The following is an 18,009-nucleotide window of genomic DNA, read 5'->3' on the forward strand; positions in this document are numbered from 1 at the left end:
GAGCAACAGCCCGCCCACCACTGAACACCTCCACCTCCACTTCCAGATCCAGACCAGCCCCAGAACGACCCTACATGGCACCCTCGCCTACAGACCTCCCGGACCTTGAACCACGTTCACCACCACCACCATCACTGACCTCATCGCACCCCACGACATCGCCTCACTGGACTACATACTTTACCCTTGACAATCTCAGTGATCCCAACTTCACCACCCTCCTGGACCTCCTCGCCAACCTCGGACTAAAACGACTCATCACCAACCCCACCCACAAGGCAGAACACACCCTCTACCCCATCTTTGCAGGAGGCAATAACATCCACTTTAGCCACACCACGCAACCCCCCTGGATGACCACCACTGTGTACACTTTCACATCGACATACCCACCACCCCCAAACTGGCACCCTGCCCCCCCAAAACCGGCACCCAGCCCTCCACAAAGGAACTGGAGCAAGGTCACTGAGGAGCAGCTCAACTCCACCCTCAACCGCGATGGATTTGCCACCTAGACTGATGCCAACCTCTCAGCCAAAGAACTCCACAAATGGATCCCCAACTGCAGATGAACTTGCGCTCCTCCACAACTCCGATAGATAGCGCCCCAGAAAGGCCACATGGTTCACCGCCAACCTCCAAGAATCCAGACGCACCTGCAGACGGCTCGAAAAGAACTGGAGAAACAGCAAATCCTCGGAAGACCCCGCCACATACAAGAACTCCATGACAGAATACCACCATCTCATCAAAACCACCAAAAGGACCTTCTTCCAGGTAAAGATCCTCACCAACTCCAGAAACTCAAAGGAACTTTTCAGCATCATCCAGGAATTCACCAAATCCCCTAGCGAAACCACACACTTCACCCCCTCCCAGGACCTCTGCCACAAGCTCGCTCCTACTTTCACCTGAAAATCCAGCCTTCTATGACAACTTCAACGAACAGACACCAGACTCAGAACCCACTCCCTCCTCCAGCATCGCCAGCCAGCCCACCATCTCCTCTTGGACCCCAGTCACCACCGAAGACACAACACCGACCATGAAAGGCATCCACCCAGGAGCCCCCATGGACCCCTGCCCAACATACATCTTCCACAGAGCCGCTGCTGCCATCGCAACAGAATTACGACGCACCATCAATACCACCTTCTAAACCAGCACTTTCACGACGACTGGAAACGCGCAGAAGTCAAGCCCCTACTCAAGAAGCCCTCAGCAAATCCTACGGACCTCAAGAACTACGGACCCAACTCCCTCCTCCCCTTTGCGGCCAAAGTCACCGGGAAGACCGTCAACGCCCAACTAACGAAATTCATTGAAGAAAACTCCATCCTCGACCCCTCCCAATCCAGATTCCACCACAACCACAGCATCGAGACGGCTCTACTCACCGCTACAGGCGACATCTGCACCCTCCTCGACCAAGGCCACACCGCGGCCCTGATTCTACTCAACCTCTCTACAGCCTTTTACACCATATCCCACCGCACACTCACCGCCAGACTCCACGACGCCGGCATACAGGGAACTGCCCTCAACTGGCTCTGCTCCTTCCTCACCGGCAGAACCCAAAGAATCAGACTTCCACCCTTCCTCTCCGAGCCCCCAGAGATCAACTTGGAGTACCCCAAGGATCGTCGCTCAGCCTGACACTCTTCAACATATACATGGCCCCCCTCACCTCCATCGTCAGACAGCATGGACTAAGCATAGTATCCTACGCTGATGACACCCAGCTCATCCTCTCCCTCACCAAGGACCCCATCACCACCAGACTCAGCTTCCAGGAAGGAATGAAGGACGTTGCATCCTAGATGAGCAGCAGCTGCCTGAAGCTCAGCTCGGAGAAGACAGAGGTCCTCATCCTTGGACCCTCCCCCGCAGCATGCAACAACACCCGGTGGCCCACCGCCCTCGGCAGCCCTCCCACGTACCATGCCCAGAACCTCAGCATCGTACTAGACTCCACCCTCTCCATGACCCGACAGATCAACGCCGTCGCCTCCACCTGTTTCAACACCCTCTGCATCCTCCGGAAGACCTTCAAATGGATCCCCACTGAATCAAGAAAGACCGTCACCCACACACTCATAACCAGCAGACTCGACAACGGAAACGCCTGCAACACCGGTGTCAACAAGTCTCTGCTCCGCGAACTCCAGACAGTACAGAACACCACAGCCAGAGTCGTCCTCGGCATCCCTCGACACGATCACATCACCCAACACCTGCGAAACCTACACTGGCGGCCCGTTGAGAACAGAGTACGTTTCAAGATACTCATCTCCGCCTAAAAATGCCTCCACAACACCAGACCCCAATACCTCAACAATAGAATCTCCTTCCATGTACCCAAGAGAAACCTTCGTTCAGCTGACCTCGCCGTACCCAATAGCATAGGCAGAGCAAGAACAGGTGGAAGAACCTTCTCCTACATCGCGGCAAAGACCTGGAACGAGCTCACGATTGACATCAGAATCCCCCCCCCCCTCTCTGGACATGTTCAGGAAGACCCTCAAGACCTGGCTCCTTGACTGACCGGAGCTGCTCGTCCCCCCCCCCCCCAGTGCCTTTGGACCCTCACGGGTGAGTAGTGGGCTTCAAAATACCCTGGTTTATTTTTGATAGTCCCAATAGAATTGTTTTCACTTAACTATAATGTATTTTGCTAATATAGCTGAAGATGTCCACACATACTCCTACTTGATAGTTTATGAAGCTTTTTTAAATTTTTCTTAGCCATGGGGTGCGGACATTTTGTCAATATTGATTAGATTCTCCAGAGACTCCCTGTAGGCCGCCAATTCCTCGGAGGACCACAGACGGATCCCATTCAAGGGCTTTAATTAAGAGACGTGATCAATTAGCTTTAATGGAAGATCAAGACGAAGGGGTATGAGAGGAATACTTTGGGGAAGATTAAAAAAAGATCTGATAAACTTATCCTCAATCTGTGCGAGTGAAGTTACATCTACATTGCCCCAAAGTTCAGCCCCATACATTGCCCTTGCAACAGCTGTAGCCATATACACTTCAACAGCAGGGCTTATAGTGCCACTTGAGGAGGTCCTATATTCCCTACGTTTGGATGAAGCCCTTTGGGGTAGGATCCTCTCACTTTTCTCAACCTGGGGGTTTGCCAATCTCACACCTAAGTAATCGAACTGGCTAACCTGTTCAAGGGGCACCCCTTTCAGGGTCATAGTACTCTTGACAGGCCGATGGGGATTTAATGACAACATTTTGATTTGGAGGGATTTACCTACAGGCCTCTTATGGCACAACATTTTGAAAATCTATCCTACAAAATTTGGAGCCCAGCTGGTATTCTACATATAAGAAGCGTGTTGTTGGCAAACATGAGCATTGGCAGGCTTACGCCGGAAGATTTAGGGAGCATCAGGTCTGCATTGTGACAGCCAATTGGCAGCTCTATTTATATATAAGCTAAACGACATTGGGGCCACACAGCCTTGTCTTACCCCTCGGTTTGTCAGAATCCTGCGCCTAAGGGCCCCTCCAGAGTTCCACCTCACCTGTGTGTATGTGTCTGAGTGCAAAAACGTTAATGTTCTCAGAAGGTCAGGTGGAATGCCACAAGAATCAAGGACCATCCCGCGATTTTCCCCCCCCGGGACTACATCAAAAGCCACCCATAAATCAATAAAGGCGACATATAGATGGTCCTGCTAGATGTGAACATATTTCCAGTAGATCACTCCAAACCACAAAAACTTGGTCGATGGTGCTGTTCTTTGGTCTTGAATAAGCTTGACAATATGAAGGAATTCCATTGTCTTGCATTCAAGCTTGTAGCCTACCTAGCTCCTGCCTACAGAATATTTCTGGGCCGGCATCCTTTAGGAGGCATGTTTCTAATCTAAAAAAGAATGAGACCGAAGCAACATTATGCAAATCTATAATGCGATTTAACACAATCAAGAATCTATTAACTACAGCAGCTCTACGCTACTGGAAAACGACATCTTAACCATGATTCATATTCAGTGTCTTTACTGAGCAGGAAAATGTGTTTTTTTCCCTAAGCTTTCAATTCAAACGCAATTTGTTTCAGATTTACCACACGTGTCGTTTCTACAATGAGAAAACCGAGAGCAGGCTACCGCATCGGTTTTCACTTGACTCATTAATAAATAAAAGGATTAGCTTCTTCCCATAATTTCGGAAGATAAAGAGACGCAATGCTGCGTGCTGTTTAGGGACTAAACATAGCTCAATGTTTTGTCAATAACGCCGAATCGATTTTACAAACTGCACACGAGGCTTCCATTTGTGCGCGCGCTCACTGGCCCCAGAAAGCATTGATGTCGCAGATAATGGACAAGCTGCAGGATATTGTGTCTGTCAGGGTGGCACGCTGACCTCATCTGGCAGTAACCGGAAGCGTGGGGGGGCTTGGGTTCAAGAACCAACAGTGGCTGGTTTACACAGTGATATTTCAGAATCAAACCCGCAAATTGCACGGAACAAAATACATATTTTATTTCCTGCCCATAACATTTTTTATAATAGATTCACAGGTTTATAGGTACAAATATTGGGGTAATGAATGTGTTCTTTGTTTTTTGTCATCCAGCTCACAACGTGGCATGCTTTCTTGGCAGTATTTTTAGAAACCTGGGGGCATATTATCAAGAACGGCGTTAAAATTATCGCTGGTTTAAAGGCAGAAAACTGCTGCTAAAGCGGCGACAATGGGCTTGATAATATGCCCTGGAGAATTCCAATAAAAGCCCATGTTCACGAACATGGGCTTATATTGGAATTCTCCAGGGCATATTATCAAGCCCATTATCGCCGCTTTAGCAGCAGTTTTCTGCTGTTAAACCAGCGATAATTTGAACACCGTTCTTCATAATATGCCCCCTAATTTTAAACGATAACTTAAATTTCAAGCGATTCATGAATACAAAGTATCTCCCAAAATACCTACACCAAAGAATGAGTAGCTGGCCAAAATGTGCTCATCTGTATTTTAATTAATATATCTTGGAGATTTTTGAGGCACAATGTGGCCTCTGGGCTCCAAATAGGCACAATGCCAGTGAGGCCGAGATAGGTCAAGTTGAAGTTTTTCAAACTGCTAGGTTTTCAGAGGGTCCGAAATGCCCTGGTTAATGAGAAACGGATTAGGACAAGGTTCAGATAAGCATAATAATGTTCTAGCAGAGCCAATGGAGTGGAGGCTAGTATTCTAAATGGAAGTTTGAAAGGAGCCTGTCCCAGGTTTTTCATTCCTATATATGGCTGACAGCATTTTAAAGATGTATGACTTAATTGGAGCCCCTTACCAAAAAGGCATTCAGGGGCCTTTTCAGATACCTTAGACATGTGTGACCTTTCAGATTGTTGACAACCATGGGGTTTCAACAAATCTGACTGTCCACCCTTTCAATCAATAAGAACAGTCCTCCATTTTTTGGACATTATGATTTTCTGCAGCCAGCCAATCAGAATAGCCGTTGATGACCTTACCTTATCTCAAACATGCTTTGCAGTTTATGTTGGCACAAGCAGCCTGGGTGCAAGTCCATTTCTCCTGTAAGGTTGAGAATCCACACTTTTCTCTAATGTGCCTCTTGAGCTCATTTCATGTTTTTTAAAAACAAATCTGTGTACTCAGGTCAAATAAATAAAAGTCCGGAATTCACAATGTTCGCGTTTTGGAGAACAGTTTCCCCCTCGCCGATTCAGATACTTGGAATAAGCATAGGGACACAGGGGAGTAGCATAAGAAGGAGGTATGAAGAACATGGCTACCGTAGAGATCTCCATAATGAAGCACCGCGTCTTCTTATGAAATTAGACTTCTGGCATGCATAGGTCAAGGAGGAATGTATATTTTCACATGCATTTGCTGCTTTACAGAGAGTAGGCATGCTACGTCTAGTGTAGCGCAAGCAGGAATTTTCAAATGTTATGCATGGACATAGGACAATAGGAAAATTGTCCAGCCATTATCCTATCCTTGATATGTGGTCAGAAGCACACATAGACCCATACTCTGGGGGCTAAACCTTCATTTGGAGAGATACCTGGCAAATTCGTTCAAGGCTATGATTTCCAAAATCCAGACAAAAGGTGTTCCTTATGGCACACGTTTTCTTGATAATTTTTCAAAATAGGATAATATTGACAATGTCAATCAGAGCTTAGGTTTGCCTAAATTTTAGTACAGGAAAAAAAAAATTCAGAAGAGCACATTTGACCTTACTGACTGATGTAAAAATTAATATTATTGAACATGATCTCCCCACTTGGCATAGGACTGCATGAAGAAGTATGGAGCAGAAGCCGACCCATAAAGCATGTCGCCCCAATATTCATTCCATCAGCCACATTATCTCATCAAGGTCTATTAAGCAGCAATCATTTTGTCAGCCATTTTATCTTATCTGGTTATCCTGAGCAGCTAGCACTCCATCTTCATTATGAAGTGTTAAGTAGTACTTACTTCATCAGCATGTTACCTCATGAAGTACTGAGCAGTAAGTACTCCATCAGCCATACCCACTAATTCTGAAGACCTGAGAAATAATCACTCCACAAGTCGTTTTACCTCATCAGCAAGTATTCAGCAGGACTCACACATTCAGCCATGTCAGAGCAGGAAACTCCATCATCCAAGTGACCAGATCAGAACGCACTCTACACTATAATTCACCAGCCATGTCAGAACTTAATGAAGCACTGAACAGCAACCATACAATCACGGTACTTATTGAACGACAATGACCCCTAGCAAGTCAAGCTCTGCACTTCCTGGCATGCACTTCTCCTCAACTGAGGCTCATGGAAAACAATTGGAGAATATTGTTTTCACAGGCAGAGTTCCTGTGCACGTACCTTCCATAAGCAAAGCGCCTGTCCTTGTGGTGGTCACCAAATGTATCCCACAGCCGAAGAGAAACGCTCACTTCATCGACAACATCCCGTGAGCGCTCAAGGACCTACAAAAAATGCATGTAGTAAATTAATGCTGGCCATTTAGGTCAATCTCCACTGCCACTCAGTTTCATTGTGAAAACGTAAGTGAATAAATTATTAACCAGAACAAACATTATTCCTTTCCCATTCCGCACATCACAAAAACGCAGCCGGACAATGAGTACGCTACGCGGACCAAAGAAGAGATTTTCATGAAACGCGGTATTACTTACAGACCTTCCCATATATCAGTCCTCTCCACCTAATTTATCACAAGTATATATATCAACTCTTGTTTAATGAATGCAGAGTGTCAATAGAACCTTCGTCAATTTCATGCTTGAAATTAATTTGATTTTTAAGAATATATTTTAGTAAGAAATACTTCAATTAACACTGAGCTGGCTCTTCTCGAAGGCTAGAGCTGGCACACCCTCCATTGCACAGTATTTTCAGTGTTTAATTTGAGCCGGTGGTTTCCGGTGCTCGGCACTGGTACTTAATTTTCAGCACCAGCGCTTGTGACAGTCTGCCACAAGGTCGTGCTGTCTGGCTAATTTAGAGATAACCATCAGGGGTCCTGGAATATCCCAAATTGTCACACTTGTAGGAGTGCAATGGTTAGTAGTTATGTTGTTACTATCATTGGCAGCTGGCAGGGCAATGTGTGGTGTAAACTGCAGTGGCCTCCTGACGAAACCCCTGGCACCTATTTTTTTTACAAATTAACCACTGGGTATTTTAGATTATCTCACACATTCAGCGCTCTGCACCTCAGAAACTAGGTTCATGCTCTACAAATATCTATAAATTAAATACAAACACGCTCTCAACAATCTCATTGATCTACAGACTTGAAAGAGAGTATTTGTGACCCCGCAGAGCAATTGCAATAAATGCCTAAATTCAGTAGGTGATTCCATTTCAATTTATGTAGGACACGAATAATGAACACCTGTAACTTCTGTCTGGTCAAATCGTTCCCAAACTTCAAACTCAACTCTTGTGAGAGGGTGCTTGTTGTTACTCTGCTCCACAGATACTAGGCAGGTCTGCCCGGCACCAATACCTCACACAGCTTAGGTTGTGTTTGCTTGACACAGGCACAAACCACTATAACATTTTTCATCACCATTGTTAATTCTATTATTTCCCACATTTGGTCGATCCTACCTAGTCCACAAAATATGCTGGTATGTTTTTTTTTTTAGATCATTAGCTACTTGGTTATGGGGTAGAAATGTTCTTATCAAGCATTAATAAGTTAAACTATGGGATAAGTTGGAATATGACAGAGGACTACTCATAATAGCTCACTTGCTAGCTGGAGAACCTTCTTTCTACAGTGATGACAGTCAAGTCAAGCACTGGCCTCTCAGTCCTTGAAGAAAATGAATTCCACCCAGAGTATAAGTTCATGGAACAATGACAACTCCAACTTGGATACACAAAAAGTGATCTAACTCAATGTGGCAAACAGAGAATGTCATTGTGCATGTTCCCTGATGCAATCCTCAAGGACACCGCATAAGACACTTTCTAGGAAACAGTATGTAATGCGATTCTTTATAAATTGGAGAAACCATACCTCTTGGCAGACGCGGTACTGATCGATGGCCCAGACGGTGGGTACATGCGTCGACAGCAGCTGGTACTGGGTCAAGGTGGTGTTACAAGCCCTCGCACAAATAAGGCGCGTCTTCCCCACGGCATTGTCCCCCACAACCACACACTTGATGGTTTCGACATTAGGTCTTTCGTAGTCCATGTCCGTGTCCATCTATAGGAACCTACAACAAGAGAAAAGCGGATTAAGAACGTCGCCTCTCCATTGCGCGAGGCGCCCCTTCGCCCAGTGGAGCAGCCACCACCGAACAGCACATTTGATAAAACACGGGTGGACAGAGGCTGAGAAGCTCTTTTGTACTCCAGCACAAAAACAAGTGCTTTGTTTTGACTGAGAACATTATGGCCTAGTAAACATCGTTTAATACTGTTTGCTCTAAACATAAACCTGTTTGAGAAGGTCAAATCTGGCTGCTGTCAGGAGGCCTGCTGCCATCCAACAAACCGCTCCCCTCACACCAGGGCTTCTATCGTTTGCAGGTTTACCCTGGTAGAAACCCGCGCTGGTCTGGATAGTGCTAGTGTTCCAAAAACAAGCACCAGCTAAGAGGCAAGGTTAAAGCAAAACAGTTTTCATCTAACTTTATATTAGTGAGCCATAATAGCTGACAATCAACAGATCTTTGTGCGCAGGTCAAGAGGAGATCACAGAATAAAAAACAGTCCCACACTCAAAGGGGCAAAGTGTGCTCTGGCCCAGGGGCCCCCTGATAGAGCCGGCTCTGTTCTGCAAAGAGTCGTGCCCCGATGACCTTGAATTATTCTTAAACAGATCATTTTAAATACCGTTTTCCTTTAATGTATTTTAAAGTGGGTGAGGTGTGAGTCTATTGCAGACATTTTGCAGTGAAAAGTTGCGTTTATGTTTCATTCCTTAAGATTAAAACAGGACCCTACTTATTTATGTCACAAAGATTATTTGCAGTAATATCAGTGAGCTGCTGCAGCTTTACAATATTGAAAACACAGGTCACTATTCCTGAATATTACATGTAAACGCATTTAGAATTTGGAGGAGTGTGCAATTGCACTGTCAGTGAGCTGCCGAAAGAGGGCATGAAAGAGCTGAAACTGGATCCTAAGTTCTAAACAAGGGCCCCAAAATACGCTGGGCCCTGGGCATCCAACATCCTTAAGAGGTCACTGTCCACACCGACCCATCTTCAAGTACAGGCTCCCGTTTCCATCTTTTATTTGAATGTGTTTAAATATGCAAGAACTGAGTCAAACACTACAGCACACAGCTATGCAGCTAGTCATTCTGGCAGGAATACAACAAGTAAAACCCTTCTATTATGTAGTTTAACACACAAAACAAGCTGCAGGTAGCCGTAGAAGGCTTGCCTTAACAACATGAGCTCTAAGCAAATATACATGTCTGAGTGCAATCAAAGAGCAAGAGTCAACCCAAGTAGGCGCACACTGGCTAGTTATCTAGAAGTGCATGTTAGGTTACGTTACCAAGGTTTATATAGTGCTGTATTGCATCAGTTAGGACTTGAGGCACTGTCGAACATTGGGTACCTTCAGGGCACAAGCCCTGGTCTCCCGGGCTCTATCCCAGACTGGACACTATTTTTTTATTGTTTTAGTTGGACGATCAGTGTTGGGGTGCTTCAAGTACACGTTTGGTCTGTGTGTGTTCTGATGGTTAGTGTTTGAGCCACGCTACAGCAAAAATACATTATCATCAAAGATGGGTAAATATGGCCGGGCCATTCTCACTGGCCTAGGTGCAGAGCAGCGCAACCAAGCATCTCAATCTATTTGTTTATTTAAGTATTCATTTAGGGAATTCTGATATAACGCCACATGTGGATGCTTCAGGGCGCCCTCTTTCTGATTTCTGCATAAACCAAAACTAAGCAAACCATGCAAAAGTCAAACAAAAGAACCGGGTTTGAGTCATCTATATATATAAAAACGAAAGTATGTCTGTTTGTCCTTTATGCATTAATACACCATTCATCCGATCGCCATGAAACTTTGGGAAGTTGTCGAGTACACTCCAGCGAAGGTTTCTGGTAAAAAAAATATATATATATTTGTTAAAAATCTGCCCCCCCGCCCCCCAGGGCCCTCATAATCTTTCCAATACTGAACGTTTACAGTTTATGGTGCAACTCGCTTTTGCAATGGCCATCAACAAAGCACAAGGACAATCGCTGCAAGTGTGTGGACTAGATTTGGAGAATCCGTGCTTCTCACATGGACAACTGTATGTGGCCAGCTCACGTGTCGAAAACCTTCTGATTTATTCGTGTACGCACCAGATGGAAAAACAAAAAATACTGTGTATCCACAAGCACTCGAATAAATAAACAGAATTAAAAGAACACTTTAAAATGTTTGCCATATTAAAATGAATAAGTTTCAATAAAAATGACACAATGTAAATTGACTTATCATAACAAGTTTCCTTAAATTTCCTTTCTTTTGAGATCGCAGCAACGCACAACGGGTAAGCTACTTTCAAAATAAAGAGGATTTGCAACTTTGGAAAAGAGTGCACAGATTTTGCAAACCAAACAGTGTAAATAGCTATGATATTCATTTTAGAATTTACAACAATATCTCTACAGCGGCTAGATCGAAGCGCTTATTGCTTCAACATACAGGCCCGACTGACCCAGACAGACCCTTTAATCTAGGTTTACAGTTGTGCTGGGATGGCTTTGCTAATTCTTCCCTCTGACCTTCTCAGTCAAGAGGATTGTAGAGCTACACACGGCAATACGCTGAGAGCAGTAAGGGACATCTCGTAAACAGAAGAGCATAACTCAAAACACAAGCCAATCTGATTTGCTGAGACTGAGAGGATAAAGACAATTAGTGAAGGATTAATGTGTTGATGACAGTCATTGGCTGTGACACCTGGCCGATAATAAATGCTGTGGCACACGCTAATCAGAAGCTACTGCAATGCCTCGTATTGTCTGACTACCAGGCCCGGCACCCTAGCGGTTTCACAAATTTTGAGTCAAGTGATAAAAGTACTATTTTGAGATATTTACATCCTCACTGCTGTGGTAAAACCACGTTACAGCACAGAGTAATGATGCCAAATTGCCACCAGCACAAGACTAGTGTATACTACTTGGGCAAAATGGGCTAATGTGATAGGCTACAAGAAGACCACACATTGCTATTTTTTTCCTGAGGTGAGGGCCCCTTCTGCAGGACTCCATGAATCTGAGTAGTATCGAGAAGATTTCACTATTAATATATGTATTCCACTTGTGTAGACAAACACATTAACAGTCGTAAAGTAATTAAATGAAATGCATTCACCCGCTGACTCAAAGGGATGGATCTTTGGAGCTGGGTCTGAAGAATATAGAGTAGAACAGCAGCGGTTCCTCCGCTAAGGCGGAGGAGCGTCGCCCCACTGCTTTTTAGAAGTGTAAGGAATAATAATTTAGTTTTTCCTGTTTGTGGATGCGGCAGATTTGCCAGGCAACCTGGGGCGGGTTGCTCTGATGACAGAGCAGGGGAGGGGCAGAGTGGTTTTCACTCCGTAAGTGTGCATGAATGTTTGACCGGCCCTCTAGGACTGGCCAAACATCCATGCACACTTTCCGTGTTATCCACGCAGGATGCATTACAGCCTGCATGAAGAACATGCCCAGGCCTCCATTCCCTGGCTGAGCGCCCAATCACAATGCTGCATTGCAGCGTTGTGATTGGTTAGGGGAGCCTGGGTTGCTTACCAATCACAACACTGTAATGCAGCGTTGTGATTCGCTCAGGGAAGCTTCAGCCTGGGTGCTTCCTGTTGTTCCGGCCGGGATGACAAGTAGGACCCAGCGAGGAAGTATGGGCCTGAAGTATACTTGATGCCTGAAGTATGGGCCAGGCATCAAGGAACTAGCCAGACTGACAACTTCTGCATTTTGATGCTCAACATAATCTGTGCTAAACGTTTTGATTTGTATTATGCAACCAACTCCCCTTCTACAGCATTGCATGGACCTTTTGTGTGACAGTCTTCAGTTTTACAACCCAGAAGATGCCACTGGCTAAGGGAGAAGTAAGGTAGCGTATAATGATTCTCCAGACGTACTGTGCCTACATTGTTTAAGAAGGCAGATGGGCACAACTGCAGAAAGACCTCTATGTTACTTGTCTTCCTACAGTCTCCCTCAATCCCTGGGCGGCCCAGTATCAACTGCTTATGCTGGACATGTTAATAGGGGGGAGGGGTGTGCTTGTTGGGTTTGTGATATGCAGAATTCGCTGTGCATCTGCAGCCCTCGGCTTTATGTGCCTGTGTTTGTGGAGACGTCCTACTAACAGGAGAATAAGTGATCTGAACACTTGGCATGAAAGTAACAAATTGCCGTTGAAATATTCAATACTTTTCCATGGATTCAGTGAGTAAATCAATTTTTTCATATATAAATTAATATTTTGATATGTTATACCTTATAGCCCCCTGCCGAGGGCTATACCGCTTGGTAAAGGCCTTTAACAACAGGTGTAGCCCAAGGCAGAAGGACTATAGGGCTATTATAACATTCAAACTCACCGAGGATAGAATGTTCTAAAATAATGAGGGAGAAACATGAATACAAACATTGCAATGTTGGGCGCATGCCTGCGATTATAAGGCCGGAGCTATTCCATTGTCTGCAATGGAGCGGTCAACATTCCAATTTTCTAATATAGCCCTATAGCCTGCCGTAGCAGGGTATACCGGCTATTAAAGGCCCACTTCAGCGTTAAAGGCCAGAGCCGAAGGCAAGGGCCTTTAACAAGGGAGCAGAACTTTGACAGCCTGCGATTATAAGCCCGGAACTATTCCATTGTCTGCAATGGAGCGGTCAACATTCCAATTTTCTAATATAGCTCTATAGCCTGCCGTAGCAGGCTATACCGGCTATTAAAGGCCCACTCCAGCGTTAAAGGCCAGAGCCGAAGGCAAGGGCCTTTAACAAGGGAGCAGAACTTTGACAGCAGGTATAGCCTCGCTACGAAGGGCTATAAGGCTATTAGAACATTCTGCCACTAGAGGGCAGAATGTTCTAACAAATAAAACAAAGGCCTCGACTACCTGCGCCTGACCGCTGCCCCGCACATTCGCCCCCCCTGGCCCCGGCTCCCCTACTCACACACTCAGACAGCCCTAGCCGCCACCTCCGTGTACATCAGCACCCGCAGTCCCGGCTACCGGAAGGCAGTCGCCCACATTCCACCTGACTCCAAGCTACTCAGTCCCCGACGGGTGTAGTCGACTCACGCTGCACTGGGACCTATGTAGTAAAGGGCCCACTCCTCCAACAGGCTCAGCCGGCCCTACCATAGACATGGAAGACTCCTTCAAGCTGCAGCTTGAGGTAGGGGAACAGCGGGACATCCAATTCTTGATTTATAAAGCGGCCCAACGAAAAGCGTCAGTGCCCGCCAGCCAACAGTCAACAAACCAGCAAGGACTCTCCTGGACTTCTTTACTTTTTCTTTTGTCCTGGCCGCCATTTTGCTGATGTTTTCGGCCGCTTTTCTCTGGACCCTGACCTACCATCTTGTCCATTCCCTCGTCCTTTCCCCTTTTCCCTCGTTTCCCCCTTGACGATCCTTAAATGTTTCTTCCTTTTTCTGATTTGCCTTTTCTCCATACCCTTGTATCCCTCCCACCCTCCCTTGGTGTAGTGACTGCGTCCCCCCTCCGACCCCACTTAATGGAACTCTGCTCTCCTGTTTTATTTGGGTCTTGACCTGAGAAAATCTACTAATTGTATATCTATGTATATAGAGTTAACTCTAATCACTAGTATATGCAGTAGAACTTTGTACTCTCTACCATTCCTATGGGACTCTTAGAGGATATCCATTCATATCCCATCCCTATGTATATAGAGATAACTCTAATCACTAGTATATGCAGTAGACCTTTGTACTCTCTACCATTCCTATGTGACTCTTAGAGTATATCCATTTGTATCCCATCCCTATGTATTTAGAGATAACTCTAATCACTAATCTCTTCTTTGTGTGACTCTACATCTTGTACATTTGCAATTTTTTCAGTTTGTATCTTTTATGTAACACATGTAATCCTTAGTCCTTATGTTTTGCAACTGGTTCTTATGTAAAGCGCTCTGACACCTTTGGGTAAAGTTTGCGCTATATAGAATCGCATTAAATAAACAATGTAAATGGGTAGGCTTTAACACTGGCTAGTAGGGGCTTTACAGTCTCAAAGGCGGATTTTTTTAACAAAAAACATGAATGCACAGCTGGTCAGTGATACATGCTAGGCTTCTCATGGTTCCATTCTAGCTGAAACTGGAGGCTGCACCATGTGTGTATTCACAAGATGGAAGACGCCCAGTGCATCAGTTGAAGGGCCACACAGAATAACAGTAAAGTTTGAGTGGATTTGTCTTTGGGCCAGTATTTTATTGTATTTATTTGAAAAAGGGTAGGCTTTCAAGCAGCAATGTAGTAAATTCTAATAAGACTGCAGATAAGAACATTTTGGGAGTGGTCAGTAATAGATAGAGTGACTGTTAGGTATGATTAGTGGGCAGTGAGAGGCAGATCTAGGCAGTTCTGGCCTTAAATTAAAACGTTTCAAAAGATTTCTGCGAATTTACATATTTGCTTTGTCCAAACATTCAAGTCAGGTATGGCATGGAGCTGTGTTGGAACGTTAGAATTGTGGGATAGGTTGAGTTAGCGGATAGGGATTTCAAGCCCAATAAGCTCTATCAGTCTGATTCATCAAGCATAATTGCGCTCGCAAAGGGCCAGATTCTGAGAATCTGGCCCTTTGCAATTGCAATTTTTACTTTTGGGATTCATCATCCCAAAGGCAAAAGTCTCTATTTAAGAACTCGCAAATTTGCGAGGAATAGCATTTAAGGACTCTCTATTAGAGATTCCTTAAATGCTATTCTTGAAACATTTAAAAATTGCGATTTCGCAATTTTGGGCCGCTATTTACCGCGAGGTCAAACCTCGTGGTAAATAGCGAAAACTTAGAAATATGCTTTTAAAAGCATTTTTCTAAGTTGCATGTTACACACACACACATCTCCTTTGGACATGTGTGTGTGTAACATCTGTGTATTTTAACATTTCAGGGGTGTTACAGGGTGTCCTTTGGACACCCCTGCACCCTTGAAATCGCAATCTCATTTGCGATTAGCTAATTGCTAATTGCAAATAAGGAATGACTCCCCATGCATTCCTATGGGCCTTTAGGCCCATAGGAATGAATGGGGAGTTATTCCTTATTTGCGATTAGCAATTAGCTGATCGCAAATAAGGAATCAGTAGGACTCGCAAAAAATATTGCGAATCCTACATGAATCTCGTTTTGCGAGTCTGGAATAGCGATTCCTTATGAATCGCTATTTCAGGCTCGCAAAACTTCACTTTGATGAATCTGGCCGTATGTGTTTAACCTTGCAAAGGAAGGAGGAGGCAATCTTGATGTGACTGAGAAGGACATTTCATGGGTGCAGTCTGAGGAGTCAGAAAGATCTGAACCTTGAGGAGCATAAGGTACTGTGTAAAGGCAGTGTTTTTAGGCAGTCACAGCCGGCATGACTCCTGGGTGGGAGAGTCGCGCGAGGGTGGTGGGTGTTGGCTTAATTTTTAATTATATATTTTTTAAAATAACTTACCTTAGTCGCCCAATCCCGTCCCGCGTCGTCTCTGCTCCTCACAGCCGCAGGCAGCCTCCCTCCCCTCCCCTCCCCTAAGCCAATCACAACGCTGCAATGGCAGCATTGTGATTGGCTGGGACGCCGACAGCCCAGGCGTCTATGGGGAGTTCGTTTTCTCCATGCAGGCTATATGGAGAAAATAGCAGAGTGCGCATGACTGGTTTGGTTGGCCCCAGAGGGCCGACCAAACAATCAGGGCCCGCAACACTTGGCAAGCCACTCCTCCCCTGCCCTGTTGCAGGACCACCCACCTGCCTGCTGCCAATCAAACCATTCTGCTTTCTCGCAGTGAGAGAAGCAGTAACATAAAATGGTATCCCATTTTATGTTACTGCTTCTCACACTGCAAGAAAGTAAATGGGGCAACCCTCCTCCACCCACATGGAGCCGTTGCCCCTTGACTCAGACTAAGTAGTGAGGTGTCAGGCAGGTGAACAACTAGGAATTATAGGTAGATGTCATGCCTTGTGTAGTTTTCAATACTAAGATGATCAGCTTGTACTGTACAGTGTTTGACTGTTATCCATCTTGCTTGGAGACACAGAAACATAGATTAGAATGTTGGGAGACTGTATGGTCTTCTCGTGGTAACATTGACTATTTCATTAATGGTGGAGAAAAAATATTACAGGAGTCCCTAAAGTATTTTCAGTTCCCTCATAACTCAGGTAGTAAGTGACTTAAACCACTGGAAGTATGATGTGGATGGACTATCCTTGCGTTATGCAGTTGAGTTTAGCAGCTGTGATCTTTAGAGCTGAATAAAGATTCAACATGTATGCTTAAGTTAAAATGTACCCCAGTTTTCAACAAAAGAGTGAGCAATGTAGGATATTATGGCTAAAGAACATGTAAAGAATAACATTTTGTGAGCTGAAGAAAACGAAAAAGTGTTTCTTTTTGTGAGGCGCTAAGTATGATGGAACCAAGAGCCATCCAGGGCTGGATCAATTTCATACATCCGGTAATCTTAGTTTTGAGGTTAAGGGTGAACGAAGGGAAGGATAACAAGAAATTCAGTTGCATACAAGCTATAAGAGAAATCAAAGCAGGAGATTAAAGGAAGATGGGTGTGGTGTAAATGGAAAATAGGATAGGTTGGCAGGCTGAGACTTGGAGGGAATGGACAACCAGAAACAAATATTTATTGAAAAAATATGATAGAAACCAATCCAGCACCTTACTCAGACTGCCTAGGAAGGCAATAGCTGCTAACATAGCTTGGTGGTAAACTGTGCCTTTTTCCACCAGGGGTAATAGTAGGGGAACAATGTATATGCTGTGTTGAGAAAATTAAGAGAGTTGTGCAGTTCTCTATATGGAATAAAGTTATTAAAAGTCAGATTGTTGTTATAGCAGGGAATATAGTTTTATGCACATTGAACAATGAACCCGAGGTTGAGAAAACAGGGAGTTGCAATATTGTGCGATTCTAGGATGGAGAGACCGTCCTCCAAAAAGCGAATGCAGGACTATTGCAGACTAAACATGAGCTTCTACACAGGCTGCTTCAGAGAGACTAAAGGGATGACAAGGGAGATTAAATGGGTCAAAAATCCAGATAAAAGGGTAATGGCTTTATGATTTGGGGGCTAAGAAGGACACGTGTGGAGTAAGACAAATTGGCTTGCTAGCATTGGGATCGTCTCTAGGAGCGAGTGCCTTACAGAGTTGCAGGGGCAGTGAAAAACTGCTGACAGCGCTCCCAATGGTGCTGATTTTTTAGGGAGAAATACGATGTGAAGATGGAGGCATT

At 44.9% G+C, this 18,009-nt stretch overlaps 1 protein-coding gene across 3 annotated transcripts in view; it reads right to left on the reverse strand.

Moving 5' to 3' along the window:
- Positions 1 to 18,009, reverse strand: part of RHOBTB1 (Rho related BTB domain containing 1) — a 239,380-nt gene that overhangs the window by 62,389 nt on the left and 158,982 nt on the right. For all 3 annotated transcript variants that reach the window (XM_086921771.1, XM_086921770.1, XM_086921772.1), the window contains exons 2-3: positions 8,543 to 8,744; positions 6,874 to 6,977 (exon numbers count right to left, since the gene is read on the reverse strand). In XM_086921771.1, the coding sequence (XP_086777897.1) occupies positions 6,874 to 6,977; positions 8,543 to 8,734 (296 nt within the window). In that variant the 5' untranslated portion in view covers positions 8,735 to 8,744. The remainder of the gene's footprint in view (positions 1 to 6,873; positions 6,978 to 8,542; positions 8,745 to 18,009) is intronic.

This window comes from Lissotriton vulgaris, chromosome 5 (assembly GCF_964263255.1).
Source record: "Lissotriton vulgaris chromosome 5, aLisVul1.2, whole genome shotgun sequence".
In the NCBI taxonomy this organism is placed as follows: Eukaryota; Metazoa; Chordata; class Amphibia; order Caudata; family Salamandridae; genus Lissotriton; species Lissotriton vulgaris.